The sequence below is a fragment of the Hyla sarda genome, chromosome 6, assembly GCF_029499605.1.
Source record: "Hyla sarda isolate aHylSar1 chromosome 6, aHylSar1.hap1, whole genome shotgun sequence".
Classification (NCBI taxonomy): Eukaryota; Metazoa; Chordata; class Amphibia; order Anura; family Hylidae; genus Hyla; species Hyla sarda.
Genome location: NC_079194.1, coordinates 62,077,684 through 62,103,140, shown reverse-complemented (window position 1 = coordinate 62,103,140; position 25,457 = coordinate 62,077,684). Strand labels below are relative to the sequence as shown.

Below are 25,457 nucleotides of genomic sequence, written 5' to 3'. Positions count from 1 at the left end.
GAGGGGCCTGGAGGAGGACTGAGGAGTCTATAGGGGGACTGAGGGGTCTGGAGGAGAACTGAGGAGTCTGGATGAGAACTGAGGTGCCTGGGGGGTCTGGAGGAGGACTGAGGGGTCTGGAGGTGGACTGAGGGCTCCGGGGGAGGACTGAGGGGCCTGGAGGAGGACTGAGGTGACTGAGAAGTCTGAAGGAGGACTTAGGTTACTGAGGTATCTGGAGGACTGAGGGTCTGGAGAAGAACTGAGGGGTCTGGAGAAGGACTGAGGTGACTGGACTGAGAAGTCTGAAGGAGAACTGAGGTTACTGAGGGATCTGGAGGACTGAGGGTCTGGAGAAGAACTGAGGGGTCTGGATGAGGACTGAGGTTACTGAGGGGTCTGGATGAAAACTGAGGGGTCAGGAGGAGCACTGAGGGGTCTAGAGGTGGACTGAGGGGTCTGGAGGTGGACTGAGGGGTCTGAAGGAGGACTGAGAAGTCTGGAGGAGGACTGAAGTAACTGAGGGGACTGGAGGAAAACTGAGGGGCCTGGAGGAGGACTGAGGAGTCTATAGGGGGACTGAGAGGTCTGGAGGAGAACTGAGGAGTCTGAAGGAGGACTTAGGTTACTGAGGGATCTGGAGGACTGAGGGTCTGGAGAAGAACTGAAGGGTCTGGAGGAGGACTGGGGGGTCTGGAGGAGGACTGAGGTTACTGAGGTATCTGGAGGATTGATGGGTCTGGAGGAGCAATGAGGGATCAGGAGGTGGACTGAGGGGTCAGGAGGTGGACTGAGGGGTCTTAAGGAGGACTGAGGTAACAGGGGTTTGGAGGGAAACTGAGGGGTCTGGAGGAGGACTGAGGGGTCTGGAGGACTGAGGGGTCTGGAGGAGGACTGAGAGCTCTGGAGGTGGACTGAAGGCTCTGGAGGTGAGGACTGAAGGTTAGGACTGAAGGGTCTGGAGGAGGACTAAGTGGTCTGAAGGAAAACTGAGGGGTCTTGAGGAGCCCACAGTCCTCCTCCAGAGCCCTCAGTCCACCTCCAGAGCCTTCAGTCCACCTCCAGAGCTCTCAGTCCACCTCCAGACCCCTCAGTCACCCCCAGATCCCTCAGTCACCCCCCAGACCCTGGGTCCTCACCCTACTGTTCTTTGTGTACTTTGTAACCTTCTTTTTCAAAACTCCTCTGTTCCCCATACTGTCTCCCCTGGCAGGAGCCAGGGTAAGGACTGGTGCTGCACTGTGGGCGACTCACGCAGCGCAAACCGAGGAGGATCACCTCCTGCACGGAGCAGCCAGGGCAAGGACCATAGAGCAGACAAGCGTGGCTGTACACCCATGTCTCCTCTCAGCAGCCTCTGCTACTCTTAAAGTGGCAATGCCCTGGCTGTAAATGAACATGGGGCCAGAGCGAGGCTCCAGGCACTCCAGCGCGAGTATGCCTCCTGAAGGTGACGGCCAAAGCCGCAAACGTATTAAGCAGTGTCGGAAGAGCCTAGTTTGACAGGGCGTGCGGGGCCTGGAGCAGGAGCTCCAACAGCTCCAATGACTATAGGTAATAGTGTAGTGAGAGGACCACACTGAACGCCTACACGGGTCAACAAGGTAATGTAGACAGATCGCGGAGCGCCTTAGCTCCGCCTATTACACGCGCAAGAGCCAATCAAGCTCGATCGTTTACCGGCGGCACTGCAGCTGTCGCGTGCAGCAGTATTGGGGACGTGGCCAGCTCGTGCACTTCACCGGTCCCTCAAACCATTGGATGGCCGTGATGATGGACTTCTTCAAGAGCCAATAGCAATGCGAGGGTTGCGAGGGGGCGGGTTGATCCCGCCTGTTTGACCAGATACTGAAAAGTACGTTATTAGGGAGGAGCTTATAACGGAGATGGGGCGGGGGCGCCGTAAGGACAGTTCTGGGGATGGGATTAAAAGGGAGTTTTATGATTTACGGAGCCAGGAATCCTCTGAGGAGAAGCCCAGAACCAGTGAAGCTTCAGGGGAAACCAATGACCAACTACCCAGTCCTGGTGGGGGGAGCCACACAAAGAAGATCTGTGCTGTAAAGAGGGTCCCAGGAGCCCAAAGACAGACAGGAGTTTTTACTAACACATACAGAGGATCAGGCAAGAGGTCTGCACAACATGTTCACAAAAATAGAGAAAAAGGCAATAAAGACCTGAAAGCAAAAGAGGATAAGCAAACCCAAAGCAAAAACGTTTTCTTTCCTACTATAAAGACAGAAGACAAGGAACCGAACTGTACTGAAGGCGTACAGGCGGAGGAGTCTAATGACCTACAAAATAAGGGGGAGATCTCTCAAGACCCCGATCTTACCATTCCCCCTCCAGAAGACTTGAAGCTTCCTGAGATGTTCAGTGCTTCTTCCACAGAGACACCTATTGCTCTTCAGCACTTTACAACTTCTGGAGGGACACCGGCTCAGATAGAGAAGGAACTAACTCACCTTCAGTATTTTCCATCTTTTGGAGGGACAACAGCTCAGATACAGCAGGAACTAACTCACCTTCAGTATTTTCCATCTTCTGGAGGGACACCGGCTCCGATACAGCAGGAACTAACTCACCTTCAGTATTTTCCATCTTCTGGAGGGACACCGGCTCATATACAGCAAGAACTAACTCACCTTCAGTATTTTCCATCTTCTGGAGGGACACCGGCTCAGATACAGCAGGAACTAACTCACCTTCAGTATTTTCCATCTTCTGGAGGGACACCGGCTCAGATACAGCAGGAACTAACTCACCTTCAGTATTTTCCATCTTCTGTGGGGACATCGGCTCAGATACACAAGGAACCAACTTCCCTTCAGTACTTTCCATCTTCCGAGAGGACACCAGATCCAATAAAGCAGGAACCATTGGTGAAGCTCAATACAGAAAATGTACCCTTCACACTACCTCCTTCAGGTAAAGACACCCTCTCAAGACCTGGACAGTTGACATACATGGATCCATCTTGGGGAAGGTTCTTGAGAAGGGAGTACCTGAGGAGATGATCTTCCAAGTTTTGGGAATTTTGAAGATAATAAGTGTTAACAGTCTGTATGGTTAGATCACTCCAAGAAGCACCCCCATCTTTTCATCCTCTGTATCTGCAGTGGTCAGGGAGCCACATGTGGCCCTTGAGCTCACGACATGTGACTCCTAACTGTTGGCAGTTGCAGAAAACAGCAAGTGTTAGGCTGCTTTCACACTATAAAATTCATCTGTTTTAAAGATCCGTTTGATGTTCCGTTATGAAAACCCTGAAAGTCGGCCATTAAACATCTGTTAGAAAATCCCATTATTTATTAATAACGGACGTTATTTTGTGACGGAAGATAGTAACGGGAGAAATAGTGCATGCAATATTTCTTCTGTTCATTCTCCTGTCACAAAATAGCGTCCGTTATTAATAACGGACTATAACGGATTAAAACGGATAATGTAAAAATCCCATAGACTATAATGGGATTTTCTAAAGGACGTTTAATGGCCGATTTTCAGGGTTTTCATAACGGAACATCAAACGGATCTTTAAAACAGATGAATTTTATAGTGTGAAAGAAGCCTTAATCTCACAATTTATATTATAACATTAGGGTATGTTCACATGTGATGGATATGCTGCAGCTTTTGACTGCCCTAATGAAGTTAATTTGGAAACTCCACCGCACATTTTCAGCGTGTGAACAAACCCTGACAGGAACTTGTTACCTTGATCTGTTGATTAAGGCTGAGAAGAGCCCTATCACTTAGAAGTGGAGCAGATGTAGTGACCGTTAGACTAAATTTGGTCAATTGAAACAAATGAATAGGGCATATGTACCCTGTGATATACGTGAGCATAGTTTTCTACTAGTTTGTCAAGGTGTATACAACAAATGAAGTGCAGAAATAGAGCCTGTTCACAGCCAATTTTTGAACGTACCTTTTTGTCTATCATTGAGAGAAAAAACAAAAAACAGGACCTTTTAACAGGATGCATTAACATGATGTGAACAAGGACCTTGGATTTGACCGTACCCAAATCCAGACAAGGTCTCTGTAGCACTATGCTAGACTAGACAGTCTAAGAATGTGCCAGATTTATCACAGTGTTTTCGAAAATCTGATGCTTTTTTTTGACTGTCCAGTCTATGTCTGCACCATCTATTAAACTTAATTTTATGCCAAAAATGTGCACCAAAATGTCAATGTGGCCATGTCCAATTTCTGGTAAGCCATGTCCCCTTAAAAAGTCACCTATCACTAAGTTTTACCCTATATATTGAGTGGCAACATGTATTAGATGGTAACACCATGTCCTTCTATGCCGGGATGTCTGCTGGCCATCAAAATGTGGAGAAAACAACTTTTATAAATGTCACACGCAGTATGTAAATGAGGCTTAAGTAGTCAGTTGGTGTGCAGCTTGCTTAAAGGGGTATTCCGGCTATAGATATCTAGGGGATAAGATGTCTGATTGTGGGGGGGCCTGCCGATGGGAACCCCTTGTGATCTCCATGCAGCACCCCCATTCTATGCCGGGCTGCTGCTCCAGTCCAGGGGTGTGGCGTGATGTCACATCTTCAGTCCCGCAAACAAAGAGGTTTCCGAGACTGGAGCAGCAACTCGGCATAGAACGGGGTGCTGCTGCTGGGAGATCTGGGTGGGGTACCCGCGGCAGGCACCCCGTGATCAGACATCTTATCCCATATGCTTTGGATAGGGGATAAGATGTCTATGGCCGGAATACCCCTTTAACTAGTCGGGGCACCCCAGGCTCTAGTTAAGCCTATCCAGATGTGACTGAGAGCCCAGGAACTGCCCATTGTTGGCACTGAAATAATCTATCACCACTTAGTATACTGGTTCCCTTGAAGTTATGTGCAAATGTGTTTAAAACACATAAAAAATGAGGTGAAATTCATGTAAGGCAGTTTTTTGGCACAAATAACACTACCTTTTGCGCATGCAGTTTTACTTATGGCGTGGGCAGGTGTACTTATCTTTTTTGGAATTTAGTCAGGGAACACTCTGGTATGATGGAGGGTAAAATTACATTTTCAGTAAGCGTAAAAAAAATTGTTCTTGTAGGCAGTTCACATGATGACATATTTGGGAACTTTATTTAAAATTGTACTCCACAGAAATAAAACGTATCCCCTATCAACCGATTTAGGTGGGCCTAAAGGGCTTCCACACTTATTGCATGTCTGGCGACCCAGACCAAGTGTAGAATCACCTCCATTTTTAGTGTTGTGGTCATGCGTTTTTAAGCTAGACCATAGAAGAAAGGGTTCCAGCTCCCGAAAAAATAAGTTCTAAAAGTCCAAAAATTTATTCAGTCCATATTAAAATCAAAAAGGAAAAACACCCTGTGTGGTTAAAAAAAAAACCACGCCGACGCGTTTCGGACTGTCTAGTCCTTAGTCATGACTAAGGGCTAGACAGTCCGAAATGCGTCGGCGTGGGGGTTTTTAACCACACAGGGTGTTTTTCCTTTTTGATTTTAATATGGACTGAATAAATTTTTGGATTCTTAGAACTTATAATTTTTCGGGAGCTGGAACCCTTTCTTCTATGGTCTATCTATACCAGGACAACGGCTTGGCTTCTACTCCGGGCTTCCGAACCAATTCCTACGAGTGTCAGGATCAAATCATTACAAACGGTGAGCTGGCTATACACCTTTCTCTTTGTTAAAAGTTTATAAGCTAGACATATTCCATTTCCTTGCAGGAAGACCCTACCAACAATTTGATGTTAACAGAAGTGGCCACGTAAAACGTCCAATGAACGCTTTCATGATATGGGCAAGAATTCACCGTCCAGCACTGGCCAGAGCCAACCCTACCGCCAGTAATGCCAGCATCAGTATCCACTTAGGTTGGGAATGGAGCAAATTAACTGAAAAACAGAAGAATCCATATTACCTTGAAGCCTGGAAACTGAAAGTGAAACACAGTCAGATGTTCCCAGGTACCTTCCTAATGGTATTGCCCCAAAGTGTGTACCATAAGGAGCAGGGGGATGCTGTGATGAAATGCTTTGCCATTGCCTACATAAATAGTGTCTACATGGCAGAAACAAATGTGGCCATACACACCATCCTTCTGATTTTATATCATTTTAGCACAAGACCACTACGTAACTATATATATATATATATATATATATATATATATATATATATATATATATAATATATATAGTGTGGTCTTGTGCTAAAATGATATAAAATCAGATTTCCCCATCATTCTGCACCTAATACCCTCTAATGACAAAATGAAAACAGAATGTTCGAAATCTTTGCAGAAAAATTTAGGCACAAGTAAACAACATTTGGTCTATGAAAATCTATGACTGAGCTGTAGTATATATCGAAGAACCTTTTATACGGCCTCCTACTGTTGTCAGAGCCTCAAAATGCAATGTTAATGGGGCCTGGCACCGTAATACCACAAAAGAATTCAGATGCATATATTTAACCATTCTTGTACGTTAGATGTTATAATAATCAGAGGTTATATTCTGGGTTACGCACATAGCTTTTTATTTTATCTTATCTTTTAGATTGGACATACATGCCAAGGCTAGGAAAAGATAAGAAACCTCCACCTAATGTCAATAATAAATCTTCTGCGGTCCTTTTAAGACCACCAACTTCCACCTTCATGATGCCTCCATGCACTCAGACTACAGGTAACTGAAATGCACTGTTATGAGAGGTTCTTCTCTTCAGTTTAGATCTGGAAATATCTGATAATTAAAGTGGTACTATCATTTAAAAGGAAGCTTTTCCATATGTTGCTAAGGGGTACTCCGCTGCTCAGCATTTGAAACAAACTGTTCCGAACACTGGAGTCGGGAGCTCGTGATGTCATAGTCCCGCCCCCTCATGACGTGACATCATGAGGGGCGGGGCTATGACATCATGAGCTCCCGTCTCCAGCGTTCGGAACAGTTTGTGCCATCCTGGATGAGCTGCACTACCTGAGCCACTTGTGTGGGTTGTAGACTCCGTCTCATTCTACCACTAGAGTGAAAGCACCGCCAGCATTCAAAAGTGACCAAAACATCAGCCAGGAAGAATAGGAACTGAGAAGTGGTTTCTGGTTAACACCTGCAGAACCACTCCTTTATTGGGTGTGTCTTGCTAATTGCCTATCATTTCCACCTGTTGTCTGTTCCATTTGCACAACAGCATGTGAAATTGATTGTCAATCAGTGTTGCTTCCTGAGTGGACAGTGGGATTTCACAGAAGTGTCATTGACTTGGGGTTACATTGTGTTGTTTAAGTGTTCCCTTTATTTATTTGAGCAGTGTATGTACCGACCAGGCAGTTTAGCAGACAGTACCAATATGTTAGTTTGGTGCAGGTAGAGTGAATTGTATTGAAAGGCTATGTAATGCAGCATGTAAGGTGAAGCCAACATTACCAGCGATTCAATATTTAAACAAATAGGTCAGGGGGAACCGAAAAAGTTTACAAGCACACCATAATCATCATGTGTAAGATATAAGAAACAGGGTATTTTAATTAACTTTGGGATCTAAGGTAGAGTTATCAATCGAGGAGCAGTATGATCTCCAAGGTTCCCGCATCTTCTTAAAAGGGGTTCTCCGCTGCCCCGTTTCAATTTTAGTATATGTACTGCTGAAGGAAGCTCTTATAGTAAAAAAGGATTTAGCACCTACAGTAAAAGGATTTGAACATATCTTTGCCTCATTGGTTCTCTCCTATATTTTCTTAAATTGTCAATACCAAGAGCTATACAGTGTTCCCTCAACTTACAATGGACTCAACATACAAGGGTCTTTTCTGGACCTTTGTAACTTGAAACCAGACTCAACATACAATGCTATGGAATCTGTGAAACGTGTCAATGGCTGGAAGAACCGACCAATCAGAATGGATATTTCACTGGTAAAACCCCTGTATTACTGAAGTGTATGCACTGACTGATGTCTGGTAGCGCCCCCTACAGTACAGGGAGGTATTACATGTTCTGTACTCTTTACCTGTACCAGGGTCACCTGCTCCTTTGGACAACAGGTGAGGGCGGCTACATGTTACTTTTTTTTTTTTGGAACACTGTATGTACTGTACAGGACCCTGAAGAAGCTCCTGTCCTCTACATAGACCAGTGTTTCCCAAAGAGGGTGCCTCCAGCTGTTGCAAAACTACAACTCCCAGCATGCCCGGACAGCCGAAGGCTGTCCGGGCATGCTGGGAGTTGTAGTTTTGCAACATCTGGAGGCCCCCTAGTTGGGAAACACTGAAAAAACAGTGATTTACAGCTCCCAGCAGATCTTTCTTACTTTTATATGTAAGGATTTGCTTTATCTATATTAGTTATCTACTTATTTTTCTTTAATCCTCACTTTTTCCTATTTTTGGATGACATTTTGAGGCTTCAGAACCAATTACCAGGTTTCCATAGAGTTATGGTCTCAACATACAATGGTCGTGCTGGAACCTATTAATATTGTAACTAGAGATGAGCGAACTTACAGTAAATTCGATTTGTCACGAACTTCTCGGCTCGGCAGTTGATGACTTATCCTGCGTAAATTAGTTCAGCCTTCAGGTGCTCCGGTGGGCTGGAAAAGGTGGATACAGTCCTAGGAAAGAGTCTCCTAGGACTGTATCCACCTTTTCCAGCCCACCGGAGCACCTGAAAGCTGAACTAATTTATGCAGGAAAAGTCATCAACTGCCGAGCCGAGAAGTTTGTGACGAATCGAATTTACTGTAAGTTCGCTCATCTCTAATTGTAACTTGAGGGACCACTGTATTTATTTATTTATTAGGTGTGGATAACCATATCTTTACTGTTTGCTGTATAGATTTATAGGGGGGGGATTTATCAAAACCTGTGTAGCGGAAGAGTGGTGCAGTTGTCCATAGCAACCAGATTCCTTTTTTGATTTTTAATTGGCCTTTTTAAAAATGAAAGAAGCAGTTTAATTGGTTGCTATGGGCAACTGCACCACTCTTCTGCTACACAGGTTTTGATTAGAGATGAGCGAACTTACAGTAAATTTGATTCGTCACGAACTTCTCAGCTCGGCGGTTGCTGACTTTTCCTGCATAAATTAGTTCAGCTTTCTGGTGTTTTGGTGGCTGGAGACTCTTTCCTAGGAATGTATCCACCTTTTTCAGCCCACCGGAGCACCTGAAAGCTGAACTAATTTATGCAGGAAAAGTCATCAACTGCCAAGCCGAGAAGTTTGTGACGAATCGAATTTACTGTAAGTTCGCTCATCTCTAGTTTTGATAACAAGTTTCTTTAGCATTTTCCAAACCACTGGGCTACTGGGATCCTTTATTCCCCTAAAGGATCATTGCTCTTTTTAGTACATTACTTGTGTTATTGTGATTTTATTTATTTTTTTTATCTTTGAAGGTGAAGCTATAACATTGCCAACTAATGCCGTCCACAGCGTGTCCACTCCACTAATGAACCCCCGCACTGTGGCTGCCTCGATAACACCGCCACCTCCAAGCCCTCCTGTGTACACAAATTACTTAGGATTTCCTGCAGTTTGGTTTTAAGGAACCTTTGTTCTGGCCTAGACCACATTTTTTTCCTCCCACCTAGGTAAGCAGGACTGTACTGTAGAGATCACGTCATCTAGATGCTGAACATACCAAAAAATAAAAATAAAATAAAAAGCTTTCCAACCAAATTGTGTCGTTTTCATGCAACGTAACTTATGTGTTTGCAAAAAGAAAGAACGAAAAGGAGTAGAAAGGTGAAAATTAGAAAAGCAGCGTGAAAAAGGGAAAAAAAGGGGGGGGGGGGGACTGAAATGGAATGCACCGCACCTGACCTTTCCTTCTTTAATGCAATAGGCTGTTTACACAGGCAAACACTGAACCTAAAACATCAATGGGAAATGTGAAATAAAAAAAATAAAATGTAGAAAAAAAAAACCTCTTAAATCAATGGAGGCTAAAATAAATTGCCTGAAAAGCGATATTAAAAAACCCCAAACACCAGAAACTGCACACTAAATTCATCCCACTTTTGTGGTGCTGTTTTCAGAGTGGTTTTAGCACGTGTGATGCCACGTATTGATGCATCCCTGGTTTTATGCCTGGGTCTGAGGTAAACGTCACACACACAATATTCTACATCACAATGGTTGTGTCTAGCACGGAAGACGATGGAGGCTCAAATACTTTTACTCACATCCCTATTTCACGCTACGCCCCCTCAATGCAAGTCTATGGGAGAGGGCAGGGCCTCCACCACGCCCCTTCCCAAAGACTTGTGTTGAGGGGGCATGGCGTGACATGACGAGAGGTTTGGCTGTGACAGTTTGTAAACAAAATGTTAAAAAAGAAAGGAATATATAAGGAAGAAATCGATATTAAAATAAATATAAAGGAAGGACTTCTACTTCTCTATACCTGTGTGATGGCAGCCTTAGGCTGGGTTCACACTACGTTTTCTCCCATACGGGAGCGCATACGGCAGGGTACTTTATAAACAACCCTTTCCTCAGTAGAGATCTCTACTGAGGAAAGGCTTGTTTATAAAGTACCCTGAAACGCGTCTAGAGAAATAGACTATTGCCGCACGACTACCGCAATCCATCAACCGCATCTTTTCATCTCTGATACCACTCCTGTAAAGCTCTGCCATATTCTGCATCTACACCCGCTGCATTTACCTGTTCTGCTATCATCAGATGCCGAGAGGCCCTCCACGAGGCTCTACTTTGTCCCCGGAGCAGATCCTTCTGTCACCGAGCTTGTTTCCATCTCCGGAGTAATCCATCCACCTCAGTGACCGGCGACTTCTCCTAGGCCTGTGGCAACCGGGCCCGTCGCCGCAAGCGCTAGACACAGCCTCCACAGCATTTGCCATCTGCCTCTCGGACATCCAGCCATACTATTACACCAAGAACTTCCTTCCATCTATGGGAGTTGGTAACTATACAACTACATGAGCTATCTCTAAAAATCTTGAAATTCTACAACATATATGATTACGGAGTGCACTTTATAAAAAGTGAACTATGCCGGTTTATACAATGCTGGATTAGCGGAAGATTTCACTATATAAGCAGATTTTATTAATTTTACTGTTGTATATTATTTCATATTACCTCCCCACAAGGGCCCTGTGTAAGGAGGTATTAATTTATGCTTTGGATTTATGATTTATATTAATGTCTTATTTATATAATTATTTTATAATAAATTATTTTTCATCATTTAAAGTGAAGCACAGTCCGATTTTATTTTTCTGTAATTTAACCATCATGTACCATTTATGGTATTAGTCTAGAGGCTTTTTGGTACCTTTTTCTTTCTACAAATTATTTTATATTTGTACTTTTTTGGTGTAAGTACATTCCATATAGCCTCGACTAATTTATTTTTGTGAGCTGCACATACCTCAATTTTTCTACATTAACAAATCTGTTTAACTTTCTGGCACCAGTTGATTAAAAAATAAAATAAGTTTTCCACTGGAGTACCCTTTTTAGCTTGGCCATACTCATCTGATAAATGTGGCCGACCCACCGATTTCAGTGGGATTGGCCACCAGTCAAGGGCGGATGGCGGTCTCTTTCCTGAAGGATGTTGGAGGAGGGAATAACCAGAATGTTGAATTTCACCCGTCTGATGCTTTTGTTCTTTGGTAAAAAAATTTTAGCCCACCAGATGAGTCTGGTATCGAGGACTCTTTAATGGGGCAGTCTTTAAAACCTCTGCGGTGTGAGGTTAGACTAAAGGAATACGATTTAGGTATAAAAATCTTTTTTATTAAATAGTTTATAGAATTAAAATGTCATCTAAAAGCAGATCATTGGTCCATGCTCCTTGCATAGAACAGAGTTTCAGGATCAGACAGAATAAGAGCATCAACTTTCACTAGAAAGAATATCCGGATGATCCTCCCAAAATGCGTCACTGATGACATCACAGTGCAGGATAACAGGCTGGTTGCGCACCCGACACACCTCCACTTCTTTCTCCTCCAACTCATGTGGTAACCTTATAACCTTCTTGCTGATTTCATTGACCTAAAAATTGAGAAGTTTATGAAAGGACAAATTCAAAAGAGCATTTAGTAAAAATAAATAATTAAAGGAAATCTGTCATCAGAATCACCCGCACTAAACCTTTTACACAGGCTTGTAGTGCGGGTGATCCTGATTAAAACGCTTCTTACCTCATTAAAAACTGTGCAGCGGTTCGCCAGATATCTTCATTTTTAGTTATATGGTATTCCCAGGCTTGGGACTCAGTGGGAGGTCCACAGCATCAGCACGAACTCGCTTACGTCATTTACGCCGGGCGGAGCGGCTGCCCGGCTCATGAATATTCATGGCTGCCTCATCGCAGTCTTCCTCCTGGTGTAGGTCACGTGGGTAGCGGCGCGCATGCGCCATACACCCGGAAGCGGCGTTCTCCTGCATAGATAGATATGAAGGAGAATGCCGCTTCCGGGCGCATGGCGCATGCGTGGCGCTACCCACGTGACCTACACCAGGAGGAAGACTGCGATGAGGCAGCCATGAATATTCATGAGCCGGGCAGCCGCTCCGTCTGGCGAAAATGACGTAAGCGAGTTCGTGCTGATGCTGCGGACCTCCCACTGAGTCCCAAGCCTGGGAATACCATATAACTAAAAATGAAGATATCTGGCGAACCGCTGCACAGTTTTTAATGAGGTAAGAAGCGTTTTAATCAGGATCACCCGCACTACAAGCCTGTGTAACAGGTTTAGTGCGGGTGATTCTGATGACAGATTTCCTTTAAATGTATTCAGTTACTATCGGTTTGTTGGCAACAACCAATACAGCTCCAGAGGGCTGTCACAAGGCTTCCTCAGCAAACCGTTTTGTTATACAACAATACAGCCCCTGGATCATAACTAGGCAGATCTATGGAGTGATATCTATTTCATGTCTGTGGACAGCTATAGACTCTGCAATGAGATCTGTCACTATACATTAAGAATGGGAACTGGGGTATCAGGGGGTATGAAAATGTGTCCCTCATACAGATGATGGCTCTAAAATAGAGAGACCAGACTTCCCCAGATTGAAGACAGTGTCCCGGACATATTGTGTCCCTGGAACTAACCGGTAGCTCACTTTGGACCCAGTCCGAGAGCCCAGCCGCAGAAAGGGCCCATCTGCTGCCCTGCCACTATTGAAAATTGTGTTATTTATGTAAGTAGCCTAAGATAGTAAAATAGTTTAAATGGGCACTCTCATTAAAATTTATTTTTGCTATTGCACTCCTTATGGTAAATAAAAAAATATTTCTAATGTACTTTGCTTTAAAAAAATGAAGCTTTCAATGTATTATTTGTGTTCAAAAAAAGCTACCACTAGGTGTCTCCCTACTTGTCCAGAGCACATTTTCCCTCATCTTTTCAACAGACTTTGGACTCCTGCTGGCCTGGCAGAAGTCCAAACACAGGAAATGCAACCTAGAATGCTGAGGGGTGTGTGTCCAGCTTTATCCAATCATAGCTCATCTCACACTAAACTGCACACTGGCAGTTGGTAGCAGAGTGAGGGAGGAAGTTCTCCCCTGTATGGCTTTAGATTATGTCACGCCTGCTGGGGAACGCCCCTTCCCAGTCTGTGAACTTGACTGAGACGGAGCATAAAATACAGAGCAATATCAAGGTAGAAAACTAAAAAATAATAAAAATAAAGGCAGGGGGTGGTTTATCATGATGGGGGCAGTGAACTGGGAGGATTATAAAATTTAACAAGATCATAAGAGGTACTCTTTAAAGGTTGAAAAAAAACACGACAGTCCATCAAGTCCAACCCAAATCCCCATTGAGTTCCTGCCAAGTTGATCCAGAAGAAGGCAAAAAACCCTCATACTAGAGGTAAAAATTCCTTCCAGACTCCAAATATGGCATCAGAATAAATCTCTGGATCAACGTTCTGTCCCTATAAATCTAGTATACATAACCAGTGATGTTGTTATTCTCCAAAAATGCATCAAGCTCCTTTTGAACTCTCTTACAGAGTTTCTCATGACCACCTCCTCCTGGAGAGCGTCCTACAGTCTGTCTCACTGCTCTTACAGTAAAGAACCTCCGTCTGTGCTGGTGTAGGAACCTTCTTTCCTCTAGACGTAGAGGATGCCCCCTTGTTATAGATACAGTCCTGGGTATAAATAGATCATGGGAGAGATCTCTGTACTGTCCCCTGATATATTTATACATAGTTATTAGGTCTCCCCTAAACTAAATAACCCTAATTCTGATAATCTTTCTGGGTACTGTAGTCCTCCCATTCTCTGTATTACCCTGGTTGCCCGTCTTTGAACCCTCTCCAGCTCCACTATATCTTTCCTGTACACTGGTGCCCAGTACTGTACACAGTATTCTATGTGTGGTCTGACTAGTGATTTGTACAGCGGTAGAATTATTTCCTTGTCGTGGGCATCTATGCCCCTATTGATGCACCCCATGATTTTATTTGCCTTGGCAGCAGCTGCCCGACACTGGTCACTACAGCTAAATTTACTGTTAACCAAGACTCCTAAGTCCTTTTCCACATCAGTCGTCCCAAGTGTTCTCCCATTTAATACATAATCCCAGCCCTGATTTTTCCTACCCATGTGCATTACCTTACATTTATCAGTGTCATCTGCCACTTCCCAGCCCAAACCTCCAACCTATCCAGATCCATTTGTAACAGTGCACTGTCCTCTATTGTGTTGACCACTTTACAGAGTTTAGTATCATCTGCAAAGATTGCTACTTTACTGTGCAACCCCTCTACAAGGTCATTAATGAATATATTAAACAGAATAGGACCCAAGACAGACCCCTGTGGTACCCCACTAGTAACAGTCACCCAATCAGAATAAGTACCATTAATAACCACCCTCTGTTTCCTATCACTGAGCCAGTTACTTACCCACTTGCACACATTCTCCCCCAGCTTAATCCTTCTCATTTTACGTACCAAGCTTTTATGTGGCACCATATCAAATGCCTACTTTAAGTAGATTACTAACATGGAAATAGACAGGACTATCTATATACCTGGGGGGTTTAGCTGTCCGGGCATGCTGGGAGGGATAGTTTTGTGACTGCTGGAGATACACTGGTCTAAACAGTAAATGCTCCTGACAAGAAGCAGAGATCTTGAAAAGAGTAAAGAGGCTTGTGTAATAAAATCGACAAAATCCTTTAAAAGTGTAGGGCCACATGTGGTGTATTTGCTACAGAATTTTTATAGATTTCAACTATCAGCAAAGTTTTAAAATCATGTCTTTCTTCCATGCTCAAGTGTCAGAGATCAGGCTCTGCTACAGCATGCACACCTCCTCCCTCCCCACCCGTTCATGTCCTGCAAAATTAATGTACCAGGCTTAGTTCTAAAAGCCAAGCAATGAGGGGCAAGGGAAGAGGTGTACATGGTGCAGCTTGGAAGGAAAACAAGATTTTATATCTGTCTGCAGCTCTGACCATCATATAGAGCTAACACTTTCCCTTTAAATGCTTGTAAAAATTTCAAGAACGTTGAGGTTTTTTTTAAGCATTTTTTAGAAACATTTTGTCGTGATGTTTTTTTCATTTTGTATCATTTTGTACAGTTTTTTTTCAATCCTATAGAGAAAGCTATAAGAACATGTTTCATTTTAAAACGAAAAACAGTAAAAAATATAATAACTAAACCACCACAAACCAAAAAGTTGTGTATGTACTGTATTGAGTTTTATATCTCACTATAGTGCAACATCTGGCTGCAGCACCTTTCCCCAGATTACAATCTTACCTTTTTCCATATTATGATGGAACCTTTTCTGTACATTTCAGGCTCATTGTTGTAGTTTATGTTGAACTCTGAAAACAAGATTTCATTCTTCTCTCCAGCAAGTGTGCCCTAAGGGTAATACAAAAAGTCAGGAACATAACTAAGCTAGGCTGCATACGGCACATGACAAATACAATCTTTATGGACATGGAAAAGAGAGGGATCTTTAATCTAGACATAGCTTTCATCAATAGGAAAGCTGGCAATACACGACAGCCCTGCTTGGACACTGTTGCCACTATAATGAGAGGTCACAATGCAGATGTGAACAGAGCCTTAGCCTGACAATCTTCTTCTGCAGTCTATGGCCAAAAAAGGACTTCTAGGGAAACCTCATAGAAACCAGTCAGCTCTTAAGTTCTATTCTTTATACTATAATGGAAATATGAAACTTGGAGAGGGACTGACTGTTATGGGCAGGAAAGCCTATTGCTTTCCTGTGCCCTGCATGTAAGGGATATTGCATTTCATTCCTATAGATCAGGGGTCTCAAACTGATGGCCCTCCAGATGTTGCAAAACGTCAACTCCCAGCATGCCTTGACATGCCCAGACATTGGCTGCAGCTAACGGCTGTCGGGCATCCTGGGAGTTGACATTTTGCAAATTCCAGAGGGCCACCAGTTTGAGACCCCTGCTATAGATCTACTGCAGTGTTCCCAACCAGTGTGCCTCCAGCTGTTGCAAAACTACAACTCCCAGCATGCCCGGACAGCCAAAGGCTGTCCGGGCATGCTGGGAGTTGTAGTTTTGCAACAGCTGGAGGCACACTGGTTGGGAAACACTGATCTACTGCAAGACCAAGGTTACATACTCAGCCATTTTAGGAGGTTTTAAACAGAATCTATCATCAGTATCACCCACTCTAACCTACCGTACAAACTTATAGTGTGGGTGACAGATGAAAATGATCTGTAGTTTTTATCGGTACCACTTTTGCGTACGTCTGACTTTTTGGTCACTTTTGCGTTTTTCCTAGGATGTGGGCAAAAATCAGCAATTTTGTAATTATTTTTTGCATTTGCACAATTTTTCGTATGGGAACATTAGGATAATATGTTAATAATTCAGATATTTCTGCACTTGGCGATACCAAATTAATTTTTTTGCTTTACATTTTATTTGTAAAATGGGAAAAGAGGGCCTTATACATTTTTATTAGGGGAGGGACTTATTCACATAAAAAAAAAAAAATGTAAGTTAGTTCCCATAGGAACTTAAACAAGAAGTCTTGATTTAAAAAAAAAAAAAAAATTAAAAAAAAAATTAAAAAAAGATAGGGAATAAGTGTTAAATTGCAGGGGGGGGGGGGGGGGGGGGTCGGTCCGACTGCTGGGACTCACCTTGACCTCCCCCTGACCCCCCCCCCCCCCAGTCTATGCATAAAAAGAGCAGTGTCGACCACTGCACGAACCTGCGGCTGACGCGCCCCCTCCAAGCGCAGTGCTCTGGCTCTTCCGTGTTGGCCACAGCTTCGTGCACTGGTCGACACATCCCATTCAAGAAGGGTCCCGGTGGCCGGACCCCCCCCCCATCTGAAATACGGTAATTTTTTTTTTAAACTTGAGTTCTCCTTTAATAGCAATCTTTTGATTGCCAATACTTTTCATGAGCAGGTAAGATGAGCTCTGGCCACCATTTTTTTTTTTTTTTACTGATCTGATCCCCCACAATTGCGCTGCGGGTGGTTCGATGATTCCCCCCCCCAAGTTCCACAGATACTTTAGAGGCTGTGATTAGTATTAATCACAGCTTCTAAAGAGTTAATGGCAGACATTAGTGGGATCGCTGATGTTCAGCATTATCCATGAGGTCCTGGCTACTGATAACAGCATCTGGCTGGTTTCAGTGGTTCGGGAGACACAGTGATTGCAGAACCCATCAACGTACATGTACGTTGCTGTGCCCTGGAACTTGTACGTTGGATGTCTTCTAAGGGTTAAATGTTTACATTCCTTACATACATCTATAGAAAGCAACAATGAAATAGATAATAACCTCTATGTAATTATGAAGGAGTTTGGTCTCTTACCTTTAGCCGGTCCTGAGCCTGTGCTGGCGTCAGCCCTCCTGTCTGCACCAGAGACCAGAACACTGTGTTGTACAAGTTATTGATGTGACCTGCAGAAAAAAAAGAATGGAATCAACTGAGCTAAGGGTTACGTATGGAATTTATTGGCCACAACTAGGGGGAAAAAAAAAGTTTGCACTTCTGAACTCACGCATTGTAGCAGATCCTATAGGGTCTGTTCACACTGATTAAATCCAGCGACAAAAACGTCTTTGCTGAATACCTGTGCGGATCCGCGATCTTCTACATGAAGCAGAAATAATCAGGAATCTGTGCTCATGTCCGGGGCAATATGCTGCACACAAAAGTGCAGTCCCATTGACGGATGGGACTTTCCTCACATTCTGGCGGGAGATTAAACATGTTCAATCTTCCACCAGAATGCAAATCCTTGTCAAAGGATCAGCTGTGAAACTTCCAACATGTGAACGGAGCACCACAATGCCCATTACAATCAATGAGTGCGTGGTGCAACTTGGAATTTACACAAGGAGTGGAAGAGTTGGTCTTTTACTGCTAAAATGCCGATAAATTAAGTTATCTGTAAAGGAAGGAAAAACAAGAGACCGGAGGGGGCGCCTCATGTGATACCATATGGGTAATTTAGAAAGAGAGGATGTGGGACATGTGGAACCCCTAGGTAGTGGCTGCTCAGCTTGCAGGGTTAAAATCAGCTGGAACCACTGCTAGGCCTGAGGTTGATATTGATCTGAAGAAGGGGGTGGCTCCCCCGAAATGTGATGACATCGATGGAGAGCGCCGACGATGCAGGGATCCCGAAGAGGACGCTCCGGAGCCCCGAGGACAGGTAAGTGATCGTCAGTGGGCCACGCAGGGCACTGTAAACGGCTATCCGGTGGCAGCTGAAGCAGTCTGCACTGCCGGATAGCCGTTTATGCGATGGCCCTGACATACAAAAGCATCATATGTTGATGCTGCCTTCAACATGCGATGGCCTCTGAGAGGCCATCGTATGTTGAAATGATCGTATGTCGGGGCCATCGTAGGTCGGGGGGGTCACTGTACTACATTCAGCATTAGGGTAAATTCACTCGCTGCAGATCTGCACACTGCAAATCCAAAGCAATTGAGGCACACTACATATAGATGAGGTAAAACTCTGCATGGATTTGACCCATTCAATATACAGGGAGATACCTGCAGCAAAATCATATACAATGTAAAACAAAAATAGAGAAACAGAAACATAGCCGGGAGAATGCTATGAGAAAACCCATATGCAGTCTCCTAGCATTCTCCCAGCCCTCTGACAGGAAGCACATGGTAGGTGTTCACACTGGTGTGACGGCCATTGTTGCTGTCATGCTTTGTCTGTGGAGTGGTGTGGCCCGGAGACGGAGGCTTGGTTGGGCAGCAGTGGGACTTGGTGTCGCAGGGGCAGTGGTCGCCGCCCGGCGCTACGCCAGTGTTAGGTTAGGGACCCACTCTGACTAGGTGGCCTTGTAGTTTTTGATCAAAATGTATAGTAACAACCTGTTAGTTTTTGAAATTATGCTGAGAAGCAAATAGATCAAAATACAAATGGCGGATGTGCGGCGGTGTTTCTCTATTTTTGTTTTACATCTACAATGTGAATGTTGCTCTATAGCTATAAAAGATTTGTGGCTGGATTCATGGCAGATCTCATACTTAGGGCAGTTTAACCCAAGTATATATTGTCATCCATATTACAGGCTCAAGTCCTAGCCGTGGGTCTGATGACATGAACTGCTTGACTTTCAGTCACAAAAGTTACTTAACAGTTGTACTTCATGCATTAAAAATCACCCACGTAAATCAGCAAGTTTGGGTTAATGACTTTAACTAACTTAAAGGGAAACTGACAGCAGGGTCACCTGCACTATCCTGATTAAACAGGTATATAGTGCGGGTGACCCTGTTTCTAACGCTTTTTACCGGGTGACAATCTGTGCAGCCGTTCAGGAGATATTTATCTTGTTGCTAAGATGGTAATTTCTTCCTATGTGTAATGTAGATGGCTGCTGCTGTACGTGCAATGGTTTCTCCTGCACGCTCCGGTGACCCTGCTGTCAGATTCCCTTTAAGGGCTAGGAGGATTTATAAGGAGTAATGGTCATGGTTGAAGGAGGTTGGGGGTCTCCACATCTACAACCCCTCCCAATATAATCTTGTGACATGTTATCCTGCCTGTCCCAGCATTCCTTAGGTAACATTTTACTAAACAGAGGCAGTAACGCACTTTAGTAGACCCTTACAGTCGGCTTGTCTCCAGCTCAGGTAATCCTTCAGGTTTTGCACACTGGGATACAGCACAACTCTTCCATCGAATCCTGGAGGATATAGGATCGGCTGTTCCGGAAAGAATTCTTTCCAATAGAAGACGTAACTGGAGGCAAACTGTGAAACCACGTGCGTCATAAACTTGCTTACAAATGGAAAGGAGAAAAAAAAAGTAATAAATTATAGTTGTAACAAATCCGAACTAGATGGTATTTGCTTAGAGCAACCCATATACAGGATCTCCCATAAGTGAGTCCACATCTCACATTTTTTTAAATATTTTAATAAATCTTTTCATGTGACAACACTGAAAAAATGATCTTCTGCTACAATGTAAAGTAATGAGTGCACAGCCTGTAAGTGTGTAATGTTGTGTCCCCTCAAAATAACCTAACACACAACCAGTTATGTCTCAACCTTGGCAACAAATGTGAGTAAACCCTTAAATGCCAATATAACTTGTTGGTGTTACAAGGTCTCAGGTGTGAATGGCTAGCAGGTGTCTTAAAATTTGGCGTTATCGCTCTCACACTCTCTAATACTGGTCACTGGAAGTTCAACATGGAACCTCATGGCAAAGAACTCTCTAAGCATCTGGAAAAAAATAATAATTATTATTGCTCAACAAAGATTGCCTAGGCTATAAGAAGATTTCAAAGAGCCTGAAACCGAGCTGCAGCAGAGTGGGCAAGACAATACAGTGGTTTCCCAGGACACAGGCCTTTCCATGGTGGACCAAAGGAGTAGAGTGCATGTGCCCAGCTTCATATCTAGAGACTCTCTCTAGGCTGAAGGGGTGGGGGGGGGTCAGCCAGTCAGTGCTCAGACCATATGCCGCACACTGCATCAAATTGGTCTGCATGGCTGTCGTCCCAGAAGGAAGTCTCTCCTAAAGATGATGCACAAGAAAGCCCAGAAACAGTTTTGCTGAAGACAAGCAGTCTAAGGACATGGATTACTGGAACCATGTCCTGTGGTCCACTGAGTTGGCCTAGAGTCAAGTATTGTGGTGGGAGTATCATGGTGTGAATTTGCATGATTGCTGCTGGCACTGTGAATCTACAATTCATTGAGGGACCCATGAATGCCAACATGTACTGTGACATACTGAAGCAAAGCATGATCCCCTCCCTCCGGAGACTGGGCCACAGGGCAGTATTCCAACATGATAACCACCCCAAACACCTCCAAGACCACCATTGATTGCTAAAGAAGCTATAAAATGGTGATGGACTGGCCAAGCATGTCTCCAGACCTAAACCCTATTGCGCACCTGGGGGGCACCCTCAAACCTGTGAAGTTCTTGTGACCTCTATGCCCAAAAGACCACACACAATATTGAAACTTTAAGACCAATTTGGACATTACCACTTAGGGGTTTACTCACTTTTGTTGCCAAGGTTTAGACATTAATGACTGTGTGTTGAGTTATTTTGAGAGGACAGAACATTAACTACTGTTATACAGGCCTTGCACTCACTACTTTACATTGTAGCAGAGGGTCATTTCGTCAGTCTTGTCACACAAAAAGATATAAAAATATTTACCAAAATGTGAGATGTGTACACTTATGTGAGATACTGTATATCCTACTTAACAGAAACAGGTCCCCTAAGCCTATAAATTATCCCCAGTAGCCTGTAGATGTAGGGCACAGCGTTCAGATGCTTTGTCCATAAGCTTCCTCTCATGCTGCACTATGATAAGACAGTTATGAACAATTGGCACCACCAATAATGTCAAACGTTCTGGTCCACATGACCAGCATAGTCTTCCAAGGCAGCTGGAGATCTTCTGAAGGTCTCCGTGCTGGCCAGTTGGCGATCTGCTCATGGAGTCGGCCTCAGACCGACATGTAACTGAGCAATGCATAGAATACCATTGGTCAGTCAGGAAAGCTGTAAATACTTTTGTCTGACAGCTACTGAAGGTGTATGACACTTTTAGTAAATGTGGGTCACTGTATGATAAAATGTCAAATAAATAAGGAGTTCACTGACCTTGCCCGCCTCTTGTACCAGTTTGATTTCTTGTGGAAGATAAAGCTATATTCATCGCTTTGCCCGTATGACAGACAGATGTCTTTAATCTCCTCCATCACGCTCTTGGCGCAGTGGTTCATGAGCCGGAGAGCCCGGGGGTCATTGGGTTTGGTGAAATTGTGCTGTTCTGAGAATCTGTTTAAAAACAAAAATGCAACAAAGATGAGAAACTGAAGAATGGAAACTTATGCAAAGAATGGGAAGAAGCTAAATCCAGTTGGGAGGAAAAAAATTATGCTGGGGTTCTATACAACGAGAGGGATAATGCTGGAGCTGGAGATCTGTCATCCTTTGATGCTCAACCTGCATCGCTTCAGCTGGTGCAAAACTACAACTCCCATCAGCTCAGCAAAGTGTGAAGATTGCTAGTGATTGCCAGTGTACTCCAATGTGTGGCCCTCCAGCTGGTGAAAACTACAATTCCCATCATGATGAAAGTTATAGATTTGCACCAGCTGAAGAGCCACAGGTTGAGCTTCTCTGTTAAATATTGTCATCATTACACAGGATGCCTGCACTGCTGACAACAGTCACCCATGTGTATACCCCCACTTCCCGAACCAAGTACATTCACATAATGAGGCGGGTGAAGGGGGGAGCCAGACCCACACTATACAATATGGTAAGCTAGCACATGAGTAAGGAGGCTCCGCCTCTGAATGGCTGTGCAAGTGTGAGGTGCAGACCGGCGTCCTATGTAGTTCTGCGTTCGCTCCTCCCCTCAGCTGTCCAGAGATTGCCGAAGATACAGTGAGGGGAGGGGAAGGCAGAGCCGGGCAGGACACCTCTCTGCACCTCCCTCCTCTCACCTCCATCAGCAGGAGGGATATAGATCTTTACACAGCCCCGCTCCTGTCATGGGGACGTAGACGTGCACAGCCCCCGCTCATATCATGACAGGAGGAATGTAGATCTGCACAGCCACGCTTCTGTCATGACAGGAAGAACGTAGATCTGCACAGCCCCTCTCATGTCATGACAGGAAGAACGTAGATCTACACAGCCCCGCTCATGTCATGACAGGAGGAACGTAGATCTGCACAGCCCCGCTCATGTCATGACAGGAGGAATGTAGATCTGCACAGCCCCGCTCATGTCATGACAGGAGGAATGTAGGTCTGCACAGCCCCGCTCATGTCATGACAGGAGGAATGTAGATCTGCACAGCCCCGCTCATGCCATGACAGGAGGAATGTAGATCTGCACAGCCCCGCTCATGCCATGACAGCAGGAATGTAGATCTGCACAGCCCCGCTCTTTCGCACAGCCCCACTCATGTCATGACAGCAGGAATGTAGATCTGCACAGCCCCGCTCTTTCGCACAGCCCCACTCATGTCATGACAGGAGGAATGTAGATCTGCACAGCCCCGCTCATGCCATGACAGGAGGAATGTAGACCTGCACAGCCCCGCTCATGCCATGACAGGAGGAATGTAGACCTGCACAGCCCCGCTCATGTCATGACAGGAGGAATGTAGATCTGCACAGCCCCGCTCATGTCATGACAGGAGGAATGTAGATCTGCACAGCCCCGCTCATGTCATGACAGGAGGAATGTAGATCTGCACAGCCCCGCTCATGTCATGACAGGAGGAATGTAGATCTGCACAGCCCCGCTCATGCCATGACAGGAGGAATGTAGACCTGCACAGCCCCGCTCATGCCATGACAGGAGGAATGTAGACCTGCACAGCCCCGCTCATGCCATGACAGGAGGAATGTAGACCTGCACAGCCCCGCTAATGTCATGACAGGAGGAATGTAGATCTGCACAGCCCCGCTCATGTCATGACAGGAGGAACATAGATCTGCACAGCCCCGCTCATGTCATAGGGGACGTAAATGTGCACAGCCCCGCTCATGTCATAGGGGACGTAAATGTGCACAGCCCCGCTCATGTCATAGGGGACGTAAATGTGCACAGCCCCGCTCATGTCATAGGGGACGTAAATGTGCACATCCCCGCTCATGTCACAGTTTAGGGGAGGAGTGAATGCAGAATTGCATAGAATGCAGTTCTGCACCTCACACTGGACTCATGAAGCAACCAAGAACGTAACGTTTACACAATTTACACTAGTTAAGCGTTCTATCCATGTAGGGATCCACAAGAAATGTACAAGCATGAACAAGATTAACCCCTCCCTTCCCCAGGATGTATGCATACGTCCTGCTAATCTCCTGCTCTGTGAGAAGCGTGGCAGATCAGCAGTGGGGCCCGGCTGTCAATCACAGCTGATATCACGCCTGTCTCAGCAGTAATAAAGGGGTACTAATACATCCCCCAGCCCTAATACATCTTATCCCCTATCTAAAGGATAGGGGATAAGATGTCTGATCGTGGGGGGTCCCGCTGCTGGGGTCCCCTGCACTCTGTCATTCAGCACCCACCTTTGCGAGCTCTCCGCTGCCCCGAGTGTGCAGCATGAGGACCACGGGCCGGAGTATCATGACGTCATGCCCAGCCCCCTCAAAGCAAGTCTATGGGGTCAAGCCCCCTCCCATAGACTTGCATTGTGGGGGTGGGGTGTGATGTCACACAGGGGCGGGGCATGACATCATGAAACTCCGACCCAGTGGTCGTCACGCTGCACCCTCAGAGCTGAGGAGAGCTCGCAAAGGTGGGTGCTGAATAACAGATTGTGGGGTCACCAGCAGAGGGACCCCCCATGATCAGACATCGTATCCCCTATGCTGGAGTACCCCTTTAACCTCATAGATGCCGTGGTCAGTAGTGACCACAGCACCTATAGGATTGACAGGGGAAGGGGCTCACCGTACAGGGGCCCGATGGTTTTCATGGCCTCCTGTTTGCCCAGTACAGAAGCCTGTGAGGTCCAGCCATAGGCATTATGTCCAGAGACTACACCCACATTGTGTGATACTAAACCACGAACCACACAAAATTACACAATTCCATTTTCTTCTTAAATTTTTACCCTACAAACTATTTTTTTCAGTCTTCATAATACAAGCACTACTTGTCCTGTATTATTTTTTCCAGGGGGGAGGGGGGGGTTGCGGGCGTGAAGGGGTGAATGACAGCAGGTCACATGACCTCCTCACCTGTGGAAGTTCCTGCCGTCCAGCCTCACCACCACCCAGCAGTTCTGCAGACACGTGTCCGGAGCCTCGAAGTCTCTCACGTACTCGAACTTGCTCTTCGCCATCTGCCTGCAGTGCTGGAAACGAGCCGGGAACAACAGCGGAACAGTGAGGACACCCAAACCACGCTTCAGCATTACCGGAAACGGAAGTAGTAGTGGCGTCTCTATGGTAACGGCTGGCGTTCTGT

At 45.0% G+C, this 25,457-nt stretch overlaps 2 protein-coding genes across 3 annotated transcripts; one reads left to right on the top strand and one right to left on the bottom strand.

Moving 5' to 3' along the window:
- The first annotated feature begins 1,632 nt into the window (after positions 1-1,632).
- On the top strand, positions 1,633-9,643 carry LOC130275683 (transcription factor 7-like 1-A). Its single transcript, XM_056523917.1, has 4 exons — positions 1,633-2,907; positions 5,704-5,943; positions 6,538-6,666; positions 9,375-9,643. The coding sequence occupies exons 1-4, from the start codon at positions 1,866-1,868 to the stop codon at positions 9,521-9,523; spliced, it is 1,560 nt and encodes a 519-aa protein (XP_056379892.1). The 5' UTR covers positions 1,633-1,865; the 3' UTR covers positions 9,524-9,643.
- Positions 9,644-11,719: 2,076 nt separating this feature from the next.
- On the bottom strand, positions 11,720-25,457 carry THG1L (tRNA-histidine guanylyltransferase 1 like). 2 transcript variants are annotated; one of them, XM_056523909.1, is made up of 6 exons: positions 25,229-25,457; positions 22,119-22,295; positions 20,094-20,263; positions 17,818-17,906; positions 15,748-15,855; positions 11,724-12,009 (listed from the first exon to the last, which is right to left on the bottom strand). In XM_056523909.1, the coding sequence occupies exons 1-6, from the start codon at positions 25,402-25,404 to the stop codon at positions 11,848-11,850; spliced, it is 882 nt and encodes a 293-aa protein (XP_056379884.1). In that variant the 5' UTR covers positions 25,405-25,457; the 3' UTR covers positions 11,724-11,847. The 2 variants fall into 2 exon arrangements, with proteins under 2 accessions (XP_056379885.1, XP_056379884.1); XM_056523910.1 differs by lacking the exon at positions 25,229-25,457 and having other exon boundaries at positions 11,720-12,009; positions 20,094-20,259; positions 22,119-22,251.

Coding starts and splice junctions, on each gene's coding strand:
- THG1L (XM_056523909.1), bottom strand. CDS start 25,404: ATGCTGAAGCGTGGTTTGGGTGTCCTCACTGTTCCGCTGTTGTTCCCG. Junction 22,296..25,228: donor GACGGCAGGAACTTCCACAG/GTGAGGAGGTCA, acceptor GTTTTTAAACAG/ATTCTCAGAACAGCACAATT. Junction 17,907..20,093: donor GAGCTGGAGACAAGCCGACT/GTAAGGGTCTAC, acceptor TTTTTTCTGCAG/GTCACATCAATAACTTGTAC.
- LOC130275683 (XM_056523917.1), top strand. CDS start 1,866: ATGGGGCGGGGGCGCCGTAAGGACAGTTCTGGGGATGGGATTAAAAGG. Junction 2,908..5,703: donor CTTCACACTACCTCCTTCAG/GTAAAGACACCC, acceptor ATTTCCTTGCAG/GAAGACCCTACCAACAATTT. Junction 6,667..9,374: donor TCCATGCACTCAGACTACAG/GTAACTGAAATG, acceptor TTATCTTTGAAG/GTGAAGCTATAACATTGCCA.